This window comes from Panicum virgatum, chromosome 1K, assembly GCF_016808335.1.
Source record: "Panicum virgatum strain AP13 chromosome 1K, P.virgatum_v5, whole genome shotgun sequence".
Classification (NCBI taxonomy): domain Eukaryota; kingdom Viridiplantae; phylum Streptophyta; class Magnoliopsida; order Poales; family Poaceae; genus Panicum; species Panicum virgatum.
In genome coordinates, this window is record NC_053136.1 from 10568165 (window position 1) to 10580002 (window position 11838).

The 11838-nt window shown below is 43.6% G+C and overlaps 1 protein-coding gene across 2 annotated transcripts; it reads left to right on the forward strand.

Annotated features, from left to right (window-relative positions):
• Positions 1 to 1044: 1044 nt before the first annotated feature.
• On the forward strand, positions 1045 to 10905 carry LOC120692396 (aminopeptidase M1-A). 2 transcript variants are annotated; one of them, XM_039975706.1, is made up of 20 exons: positions 1045 to 1314; positions 2921 to 3261; positions 4458 to 4603; positions 4696 to 4798; positions 5217 to 5403; positions 5494 to 5587; positions 6375 to 6528; positions 6852 to 6956; positions 7038 to 7154; positions 7577 to 7690; positions 8511 to 8693; positions 8826 to 9105; positions 9185 to 9306; positions 9392 to 9489; positions 9566 to 9743; positions 9829 to 9943; positions 10023 to 10090; positions 10247 to 10324; positions 10419 to 10493; positions 10582 to 10905. In XM_039975706.1, exons 1-20 carry the CDS (start codon positions 1107 to 1109, stop codon positions 10759 to 10761), a joined length of 2946 nt encoding a protein of 981 aa, XP_039831640.1. In that variant the 5' UTR covers positions 1045 to 1106; the 3' UTR covers positions 10762 to 10905. The 2 variants fall into 2 exon arrangements, with proteins under 2 accessions (XP_039831640.1, XP_039831709.1); XM_039975775.1 differs by lacking the exon at positions 2921 to 3261 and having other exon boundaries at positions 1264 to 1314.
• Positions 10906 to 11838: the final 933 nt, after the last annotated feature.

Genomic DNA, 11838 nt, shown 5'->3' on the forward strand with positions numbered 1-11838 from the left:
AATCTATTTCAACTCAACCCATTAGCAGAGCTACGGGCGGAACCTCATGAAGGGCAAACTGTGTGCTAGCCCTTCCTTCTCATAAAAAATACTTTCGGATTTGCTCATGATTCTTATTTATATAGGAACATATCTAGTGCAAACCATAATTTCGTGAAAACCCGTACAAATAACAGCAAAAAAAATCATCTTCTCACAAACGAAGTCGAGTTTAGACAAGATATTTTACAAAGTTGTGTATCATCATATCATCTACACGTGTGTTTTTTTTGGTGAATTTAGACGACTTTTTTGTCGTGGTTTGTACGGATTTTTTGTTATTTTTATATCTCACAGATGAAATCGAGTTTAGACAAAATATTTTACAAGGTTATGTATCATCATATCATCTACATGTGTGATTTTTTTGGTGAATTTAGACGACTTTGTTGCCGTGGTTTGCACAAGTTTTCATAAAATTATGGTTTGCACTAGATATATTCCCAACTTATATACCTCATTTCTTTTACTTTTAGAGTACTTTATGTACAACGGTTGCTGATTGGCCCTCTTTTAATATATATATTTATGTTCCGCCCACTGCTACAACTATAATAGCGCTACGGTGTGGACGCGGAAGCTGGCCGGAGCTGCACGAACGCGCTCCCACACCTTGTTTACGGATCTATATCATTCAAAAAATGCATGTTTTCATAAACGGTTTGTGAAAAAGGTGTTTGCACGCAAAGCAAGCAAGAAGAATTTTAATTTACTAGAAGATTTAAAAAGATCAAAAGTTCAATGTTCTCGCATTTATTACTACTGCATAGTGGTGCTTATACTTTTACAAAAGAGCCTTTGTCTTCAGCTCACTATATATTCCGAACTGGCAGGCGAAGCAAAGCTAACCAGCATCTACCTATAAGGAAACAAAAGCTGCTTGTACGTTCAGTTCAACGAGTATTCCGAACTGGCAGGCGAAGCAAAGGTAACCGTCCTGCACTACCAGATTGCCTCCCACACGGCCTCTATATAAGGCCACATTACACGCACAGTCTATGTTAGCTAGAACACATCTACCATCAAAGCAACAAGCATATATCTATCGTCTTTGTTAGCTAGAAGCGATGTCGACATTGAGCTCCAGCTCCTACACCCTCCTGAGCCGGGCGGCGCCGCTGCCGGGAAAATTCTCTCCCGCAGCATTGCAGCGGCGCAAGCAACCGGCGGCGGCGTCCGTGGCTCTCCCTTGGGTTCCTTGCAGTTGCAGGCGGTCTCGGGCTCCTCTCTTCGTGTGCCATGCTCAAAAGAACACCTACAGCATCCATCCAGGCCGTAAGCAAAGCAAACTTTAATTTGACCATTAATTAATTTCGGGATTCGATCGACAATAATGATAGAATTCAAGCAACATGCACTTTTTAAGCAATATAGAGAGTAAATTCTCTCAGCACCATATAAATTATGATGACTTCCTTCACTGTCATAAACTTTTGAGAAGTTTTCACTGCCATTGAAAGTTTTGATACCCCTCGATGCCATTCCATCCACATTTCCATCCATGTGCTGTCAAGTGTGGTTTGAAAAGACAATTTTGCCCTTGGTGTCTAACTCATCTCTCTCGTACGTTCAAATCCCCCACTGCTTCTCCCACCTCCCCAGCGCGGGCAAGCGGCGGCTCGGGCACGAGCGGTACGGTCGAGCGGCGGCGCCCGGTGCGAGCGCGTGGTCGAGCAGCGGCTGCGGGTGCGTGGTCCGCGCGAGCGCACGAGCGAGCGGGCTCACAGTCATCGGCAGGTGAGCGGCGTGGCCAGCGGCACGGGCGGGCGAGCAGGGCCACGGTGCTGGCCGGTGCGGGCCAACGGCGAGCATGGCCGCGACGAGCGGCGGGGCCGTTGCGCGCTGGTGGCAAACTCACGATGTCAGCAGCCAGCAGAGCAGGCGAGCGGTGCCGCGGTGGTGGCCAGCGCGGGCGAGCCCATGGCATTGGTCCGGGGAGGAGCAGTCAGGGAGGTGGGAAGAGCAGTGGGGAGTTGAGAGAGAGAGAGAGGAGTTAGGCACTAACATGTGGGACTAGAGATAAAATTGTGTTTTCAAACCACACTTAACAATATATGGATGGAAATGTAAACGGAATTGCACTGAGGGGATAGATCAAAACTTCAATGGCAGTGAAGGAACTTCTCAAACTTTTATGGCACCGAAGCAAGTCATCAAAATTTCTTTGGCACCGAGGGAACTTATATATATATATATACTCCCTTCATCCTATAAAGACGGTTTGTTTAGTCTTCAAATTGTATGGCTCAAAGACTGTTCATTTAGATTGTAGTAAAATCCATATAACTAAAGCAATATCAAATACTAAAAAATAATTGTATAGAAAAATATTTGAAGCTAATTAAATGCTTAAATAGATGTTATTTTTCTAGTCACAATCCATTTGCATTTATTAAGGATCTAGAGAATCAAATAAACATCACGATTTTCAATTACAATTGCTATAGTTAATTAAAAGGTAATATGATTATTTTCCACCACTAGTAATATGTTTAAAATTTTCTATACGAACAGTTTTTGAGAAATAGAGGGAGTACACACTGATTCAAATGGGGTTGTTCGGCTGATCCAATGAATAGTATTCGACTGGTAGAATGAATAGTATTATGTGAGAAGAGATAAACCGAAACAAGCCGAGACAAATCGAGATTAGATCAGCCGAACAGCCTCTTATCTCCTCCTCCCAAAATCCATCCCAATCCATCCACAGAATAATCTTGTGCTGCGCACGCGTGCCGTGCCGTGCCCGCGTGCAACTCTCGGCGACCGTTACCGGCGGCGGCGTGGGCCACCCACCCCCCGCGAGATCCCCGCCGGAGGAACCGGCCGTGTCCCGAATCGCAAAGCGCTTAACCCCTTCCTCCTCCCCCTTCTTCTTCAGTTCTCTCGCCAAGGCTATCGAGAGCTCCCTCCCCTCTCCGAGGTTTCGCAAACTCTTCCTCCTCCGCCGCCGCGCGCATCCACCCATCCGGTCCGGTCCGGTCGATGGCGGCGGAGCAGCAGAGCGCTGAGCAGTTCAGGGGCCAGGCGCGGCTCCCCGGCTTCGCGGCGCCGCGGCGCTACGACCTGCGCCTCGCGCCCGATCTCGCCGCCTGCGCCTTCGCGGGCTCCGTGGCGGTCGACCTCCGCGTCGCCGCGCCCACGCGATTCCTCGTGCTGAACGCCGCCGAGCTCGACGTCGCGCCCGGGGGCGTCGGCTTCGCGCCGCGGGGGTCCGCCCAGGTAACTATTAAATCACTGATTGCTTGTGGCGGGGCGTCTCTTTGGGGTGGGGGGAAGGGAGCGCTTGATCTGCTCTGCTCCTGTCGGGTTTCGGGGTTTAGAGGGTTAGGCGCTAGGGGAATGTGGGATTCGTCGCCGGCAGCTGTCGGGTAGGGTTATGAGAGGGCACCTGCTTTCATACCAGTCACTTAAACTTTCTTCTAGTCCAGTATTGTACTATTGTGCACCCGTCGAGGGAACCAGATCCCAGTGGCGGACCTAGGATTGAAATTTAGGGTATGCCATGTCAAAATTTCAATGTACAATTCGGTACTTAGTACAATCTAAACTTAGGGAGAACAAATTTAGTTTTAATTTGGCTCTATGCTTTTAAAAGTTTTGACATGGATTGTATGTTTTTTCCTTAACTAATACCCACTAACCCACATATGCAGCAACCATGACTCCTTTTGCCCTGAGTTTGGAGGAATTGTTGCTAGGATTAAAGAGGGGAAGACGCACCTCCGATTTGGCCGGCTCTAGTGGCGGGACGGTGGATCCCCTGCGGGGTCGGGCCAATGGCAGGCGGCAGGTGGATCCCCCGTTGGGGCGGGGCTGGTGACAGGCACCAGGCGGAGATGGCTGGGCGGCAGGCGTGGACGGCGGACGGCGGCAGAGGCGGCTGGGTAGCGAGCGTAGTTTTGGCGGACAGGCGCGGCGTGTTGGATCCGGCCGGCGGGCGCAGTCCGGCGAGCGGCACCGTGGCACGACGTCTGTGGCCTGTGGGCGGGCGACACTCGCGCCGTCGAGTGAGGGGAGCAGCCAGCGGCCAGCAGGGTCGCGGGTCGGGACTCGGGAGGTCAGAGGCATCAGGTGACGAGGTGACCATGCGTGGGGGAGAGTTGAGAGCCGAGCAGGCCGGGCCGAAGATCCATTTTTGGGCTGGGTGGGTCAAATCTTAGGGTATGCCATGGCCCACCCGGACCACCCCTGGGTCCGCCCCTGCCAGATCCATGTATTGGAAAGCTTACAAGTTTAATCCCACACACGGATAGTTTTGTGATCCAAGCTTACTATGGCTGTAACCCCTCATTCTGCTGCACTTGATGATTCCGTAAAGCTGTTTGGATTTGTTCAGGATTCTGTTTCCTGCAATGCCCTAGCACTTAGCTTTGTAGCCGCTCTGAATCATGTATTTGTGATATCACCTGCATCAGGTGCTGCAACCCGTGGAGGTCACCAACGTGCCGGAAGATGAGATCCTCATCATTTGCTTCAGTGAGGTGCTTCCTCTTGGTGAGGGAACTCTCACGATTGCATTCCAGGGAACTCTGAATGATAAGATGCATGGATTCTACAGAAGGTAATCATCTTTTTTTTTGTAGTCTTAAGTTCATTTGTATAAATGAAGCAGCATATTCACAGCACATCTTTTTTTTTTCTTTTTGTTTATAGTGTGTATGAGCTCAATGGGGAGAAGAAGAACATGGCTGTAACACAGTTTGAACCTGCCGATGCACGGCGCTGCTTCCCATGTTGGGATGAGCCCGCTTTCAAGGTGATCTTTTACTTGCATTGCATGATGGAATAGGAACTTACATAATGCTTGCTTTTGCTTCTGTTGCATGGGGGAAGATGTGTATATAGCCTTGATCGAAATATATGAACAAGCTCAATGCATCATAGTGGTAAGGATAATAAAAGGATAAAACAAATTCTATTCTCCACATGGACATGTATGTGCTCATGCAGATTGGTAGTCCTTGTAGTTGTCCTTTTGTGGAGTCTAGATTTGATGTTTAGGAATATTGTATGATCTCAATCTCACCCGTGGTATCCTGATTTCATGGTTAGGATTTAACTTCATCTGTTCAACTAGTGTTTACAAATGCGTAACTGGCGCAGAAGGAATGGTCGTGGATTTACACTGCATGGCAAACTTTATTTTATGTTTAACCATTCCTTCCTCTCTGCAGGCTGTATTCAAAATTACTCTTGAAGTTCCTTCTGAGACTGTTGCTTTGTCAAATATGCCAGTCATTGAAGAGAAGGTCAATGGTCCCACCAAAACAGTCTACTTCCAAGAATCTCCAATAATGTCAACGTACCTAGTGGCTGTTATTGTTGGCATTTTTGACTACGTGGAAGATTTCACCACAGATGGTACTGTAACTTCTTCTCCACATTAACATCCATCTCTTTATTATGGTGGTTTATGCTTTAAAACTTGAATTATTCTCCATTCTTTTGCAGGTACTAGGGTCCGTGTTTACACACAAGTTGGTAAGAGCGCCCAGGGAAAGTTTGCTTTAGAAGTTGCCCTGAAGACATTGGTCCTCTTCAAGGAGTAATTTTCTCATGATCCTTGTTATTTGTTGGAAACATCACCTACATTTTTTGTTGCAGTGTTCATTGTTAGCAAGGTAATCAGGGCTATATTAGTCAGAGTACATGGGCCTTGGGCGTATGGTCGCACCTGCCTTTGGCAGGGCGCCTCCCCCTTCCTTTAGTTAAACAAGGATCCTGAGATTGGTTCTGTTTCTATAAGCCAATATGCCAGGGTTCCTTGCCTATATATGTGTAGAAGAGGTCTCTCTACACAATCATCTTCCTGGCGATACCTGCTTTCATTTATGAGATGCATATTTTCTTTAATCAAATAGTGTTATTTTGGAATTTTGATCCTGACCAATCTTTAATAATTAAGTTCTATATAGGTTGATTGATTTTATTATATTCTGGGTGTATGTGAAATTGTGAATGCATTCCATTGTAGGCTTTATTTCTTGATATCATGTATAGTTACATTATGAGCTCGGAGCTCACTTCCGGATGTTATGCATTTTAGAGCGGGCATTTGCATGTTCCAATATTGATGATGCAATGTTGCAGTATTATTGGCCTTCCCAAAATGGCACCCATGGCCTAAAGCCTTCACAAATTTGTGAAAGATGTTTAGTGCTTTGATCATTAGTTGACATTACGTCCCTTTCAAAACCATTTGAAGCACAGCAGACTCTTGTAAATTTGATGATCGCTTGAGGCACCCATGTCTCACCTCTTCTTGGTTTACTGTCACACAACTAAAGCTCTCTTTGTGGTTTTATCTGATGATGAATTTTTTACGTTGGCAGGTATTTTGCTGTGCCATACCCTCTCCCCAAAATGGACATGATTGCCATTCCTGATTTTGCATCTGGAGCAATGGAGAACTATGGCTTGGTTACATACCGTGAAACAGCATTGCTATTTGATGAGAAACACTCTGCAGCTGCCAATAAGCAACGGGTTGGCCACTATGAATTCTGAATTGTTTTTTTGTTTCAATTATTTTCACTTAGCTGGTTATATGATTCACCATCGTAATTAGGTATTTTCCCATGACACATCAAACAATTTGAATCGGCCACAGTGTGCAATGCTGAACTTGATTACGCAACTAATTCTTTTTACCAACCAATTTAATACTTAGAAATTAGTGCAGAAGGCTGTTATAATATTTTGTAGTGGTTTGATTCAGACATGCAGTAGCTGTTTGATTGTCATGTTCTGTCATCCCTACCTTTGATTTTTTTTTATAGCTTATTTCATTTTGTCTATTCTCTCTCCAGGTTGCAGTTGTTGTAGCACATGAATTAGCTCATCAATGGTTTGGAAATCTTGTGACAATGGAGTGGTGGACACACCTGTGGCTTAATGAGGGTTTTGCTACTTGGGTAAAAAATTAGAGCAAAAAAGCTAGTTGAAAAGCTCCATATTTGTATGTTGCTCAATGCTTTTTTTTCCCCTCGTTACAGGTGTCTTACTTAGCTGCAGATCAGTTCTTTCCCGAATGGAATGTTTGGACTCAATTTCTAGAGGAATCTACAACAGGTTTCAAGTTGGATGCTCTTGCAGGATCACATCCGATTGAGGTAACAAAAAAAATTTATCATTCCTTGTGTGCAATGCTATGACTGTATCTGTCGGAATTTACAGATATATAAATTGCATTGTAAGTGTATTTGAAGGTCTAGTACATGGATGTGAGGGTTGATTGCTTGTCTAATTCGAACAGTCTAGAAAATTAATACAATTGGCTTTATATTACTACACCTTTACTTAATGGGAAAACATTGGTGGATGACTATGGGACTGAAGTTGGGATACACCCATTGGAGTTTATGTTACATGAAATATGAATGTTCTGAAATATGTTTAACCTGGTACCTTCTAGTCTCTAGCATAACTCTAAGTCTAATTTTGGTTGTTATATTAGCAACATTAGTAATTAGAATACCATGCTTGCCTTTTATATCTTGCACATATCATGTATCTTATAATCTATTTTTTTCAGGTGGACATAAACCATGTTGATGAAATAGATGAGATTTTTGATGCTATAAGCTATAGGAAAGGAGCTTCTGTCATTCGGATGCTGCAAAGCTATCTTGGGGCTGAGGTCTTTCAGGTTTGATTCTTATTCATATTACTCTCTTCATTGTTTTTTTTTCAAATAAAAAAATTGCACAGTTTGAAGCGATAATGGAGTAATTAATATGTGGTTGCAATATAGTTAGTTTACTATTGAAATATCATATTCTTGGCCTTTTTTAGATAATTGAGGCAATCTTCAGCCTTAGCAGAGATGCGGATGTTGCGGTGGTTTTGCGGGCACACAAGGAGGGATAGAGTCCGGAACGAAGTTATTCGTGATAGGGTCGGGGTGGCACCAATTGAGGAGAAACTTACTCAGCATCGGCTGAGATGGTTTGGACATGTCCAACGAAGGCCTCCTGAGGCGCCGGTGCGTAATGGGGTTCTTGAGCGGGTCGATAATGTAAAGAGGGGTAGAGGTAGACCTAAACTGACGTGGGATGAGTTGGTTAAGAGAGACCTTAAGGATTGGAATATCTCTAAAGAGATAGCTTTGGATAGGAGCGCTTGGAGACTAGCTATCAATGTGCCTGAACCTTGAACTTATTTCTTTCGGGTTTCATCTCTAGCCTACCCCAACTTGCTTGGGAAAAAAGGCTATGTTGTTTGTTTGTTTGTTTGTTTGAGGCAATCTTCAGCCTCTGCTCATAAGCTGCTGTTAGTACTTTTTATGTTTTCTCTTCCTTAATATACTTTGGCAAGTGGGCAACATGCTAGACATAATCTTAATTGCATTATATTATTCTTTGAGAACACATTATCGCATAATACACACCAATTTATAGTCTGTCATTTGTTAATGAAAACATGTTTTTAGTGGTAACCAGAAGCTATCCTTTTGTTCCTTTTGCTAGAAATCTTTGGCTGCATACATCAAAAAATTTGCGTATTCAAATGCAAAGACTGAGGATTTGTGGGCTGCCCTTGAAGAGGGGTCTGGTGAACCAGTTAGAACATTGATGCATTCATGGACAAAACAGCAAGGTTATCCGGTTGTAAGTGTGAAACTCAAGGATGGAAAGCTACAGCTGGAGCAGGTATGTTGTTAATTTTTGTGGAGACATGTTTGCAAAATCCTGTAAACTTTGCATGCACTCTTCAGTTTACAAGATCAAATTTAGTTTATGCTTAGAGGCTTTCTGAAAACCTTTTTGCCTCATTTCTTGCAGACACAGTTTCTTTCAAGTGGCTCCACAGGAGTTGGGCAATGGGTGGTTCCTATCACACTATGTTGCTGTTCGTACTCACGCCAAGAGAAGTTCCTTTTCCAAGGGAAACAAGAAGATTTTGATTTGTCAGGTCTCATGGAATGCCAAAAGAAAGACAACTTCTGGATTAAACTTAATGTCAACCAGACCAGCTTCTATAGAGTGAGCTATGATGAGGAACTTGCATCTCGACTTCGGTATGCAATTGAAACCAACAAATTGAGTGCAGCAGACAGATATGGTAAATTCTCCCAATATCTTCACTCAAGTGTATTTGTCTTACCTTATCCAACTTTTGTTACATTGTTATTGTTTAACAGGTGTACTTGATGATACTTATGCCCTCTGTATGGCTGGCAAACAAAAGTTAGTCTCCTTGCTGCATTTGATTGCTGCGTATAAGGATGAGACTGAGTATACTGTGCTTGCACATGTAATCACGGTAATGTTCTTTCTACTTGAAAAGTCCTTCGTTGTGTACTTGGAATTTTCCCCCCCTAAGCTATTTAAACTATTTTGCTCTACAGACAAGTCTGAACATTGCTGAGATGATGGCTGTTGCTGCTCCAGAGGAATTGGGCAATCTGAAGAAGTTCCTAATTGACTTCCTTGAGCCGTTTGCGCAGTAAGTATATTTCTATATTATTCGAAGAACGTTTTATACTTGAGATCTTACCTAACATTTGTGAAATCGTTTGCAGGAAACTTGGCTGGGATGCTAAGAGTGGTGAGGGCCACTTGAACGCTTTGTTAAGAGGTACACTCTTAACTGCTCTAGCGGAACTCGGTCATGAGGCTACCATAAATGAAGCTGTTCGTAGATTTAATGTCTTTCTGGAAGACAGAGAGACACCACTCCTCCCTCCAGATGTTCGAAAGGTTAGCATCTTAACAGAATTCAAGTTGTATTTATAGCAAACTACGAAAAGGTCCACCTACTTATTGATCCTGCTTTGTCTTGTAGGCTGCATATGTTGCTTTAATGCAGACAGTGAACAAATCAAATAAGACTGGCTATGAATCACTATTGAAGATATACAGAGAAACTGATCTAAGCCAGGAGAAAGTCCGTGTGTTAGGTGGGTTTTCCTATACCATTTGAAGGTTAGTTTGTTTTCTTTCTGGACCTCATTAAATTTCTGGCCCTCTTGCTTGTAGGTTCTTTGGCATCGTGCCCTGACCCTGTTGTTGTTCGTGAAGCATTGGACTTCATACTATCACCTGAGGTAATAAACAAGTGATAATTCTTCATTTTTTTCGCCGTTTATGCCAAGTGTCATTGGTGTACTATCGCATGAGTCAGTGACCCTGCGTGTTCCACATGATACGGCTAAACTTGGTTTCATCTTACTGGAATAACTCATGGTGTGTTGCACATGCAGGTAAGGAATCAGGACGCTATATTTTTGCTTAGAGGAGTGTGTTCAGCGGCACACGAGGTGGCATGGCAATGGCTGAAGGTACTCACCGATGCCCTTATTCTTCCTCGGTTAGTTTTGCAACTTCTGTTTTTCTTAGGAGTACATGCTAACTCCATGACGGCTACGATTTCAGGAAAACTGGGACTACATACTAGGAGCCTATTCTGGAACTCTGCTCACCTACTTCGTCAACATAACTGTCTCACCGGTAAGCAGCATAGCCCACCTGCATCTCATGTCTCTTGTAATCCCACATTCATTATAGTTTTCTTACACGCCGTGAAACATGGTTTCAGCTGGTCACTGACGAGAAGGGTGATGAGGCGGAGGAGTTCTTCAAGAGCAGAACTAAGGCGAGCATTGCCAGGACCGTGAAGCAGAGCATCGAGAGAGTGAGGATCAACGCCCAATGGGTCAAGAGTATCAAGGGCGAGGCCGACCTCGGTAATGTTATTAGGGCGCTCGCTCACAAGTAGTGAAACGAGATGGGCACTTTCTTTTCTATGCCCTTGTAGTGCCGATGGATGAAGAGGTGGATTAATAGAGTGGATTAATAAAGGGTTACTGGTTGATTAATAGAGTGGATTAATAAAGGGTTACTGGTGCGACTTTATGCTTCTTGTCCGCCTTGTGCGTTGATTGCTTTCCTTAGCAAAATGATTTTGATTTCAAATAGCCTTCACAGCAGCTGCATTTCAGTTGTGTATAGATATAGAATTTCGATCTTGATTTCAAAATGAAACCCTATCATGTAGGAGAGTACACATTACTCCCTCCGTTTACGTGAGTAGACTTTACGCGAATTTTCCCTTCATCCGGAAAGCGTCTATAAATAAATAAATACTAAATCTAACTGTACAATATATAAATATATGGAAAAATGTACTCCCTCGCTGGTAAACAATGTGCGTGAATCTTTCATAAACACGCACTCCATCTATAATCGTAACGATGGCTCATCATTTATGATTGTCTTTTTAATTTTCATTATTCAAATGATGAAGCTACTAGTGCTCGAATGTCGGACGGGAAGTTTTTCATTGGACCCGCTCCGCCACAATATTGGAAATTAACTACTGTAGCGCTTAAAATCACTACTTGCACCATTACAAAAATATATATGAAATTGACTCTGTCATCCAATTCTATGATAAAAAAACTCTTTTTTTGCGACCGTGTCTGATCACGTTTTTCATTAAGAGAAGAGCAAAGTACAACAAGTGACTTGGTTATAGAAAGAAGGAACCAACCCGGCACACACAAACCCCCTAAGTTGTTACATGGTTAAAAATGTGGCGACCCGACGACCTACCTAGCGCCTGAACAACCGGCTCTAGTTTAATAAATCCCGCCAAAAACCAAGCAATGATCTCATCGACCACCCTTATTATCACCTCTTATAAAGTTGCAATGCTACTGTCAAAGATTCTATTGTTTCTTTCCTTCCATAATATCCAGCATATTAAAATTACCATCGAGTCAAAGCACTGCGCAACACGACACTATGTTTCATGCAACATCAAATGAGAATGACAATATGTAAAATAGAGTTT

Bases quoted from the DNA above. Each gene is read 5' to 3' on its own strand.
- LOC120692396 (XM_039975706.1), top strand. From the start codon at position 1,107: ATGTCGACATTGAGCTCCAGCTCCTACACCCTCCTGAGCCGGGCGGCG. The intron at 9,744-9,828 runs GTTAGCATCTTA...TTTGTCTTGTAG, and splicing joins TCCCTCCAGATGTTCGAAAG to GCTGCATATGTTGCTTTAAT. The intron at 10,325-10,418 runs GTACTCACCGAT...CTACGATTTCAG, and splicing joins TGGCATGGCAATGGCTGAAG to GAAAACTGGGACTACATACT.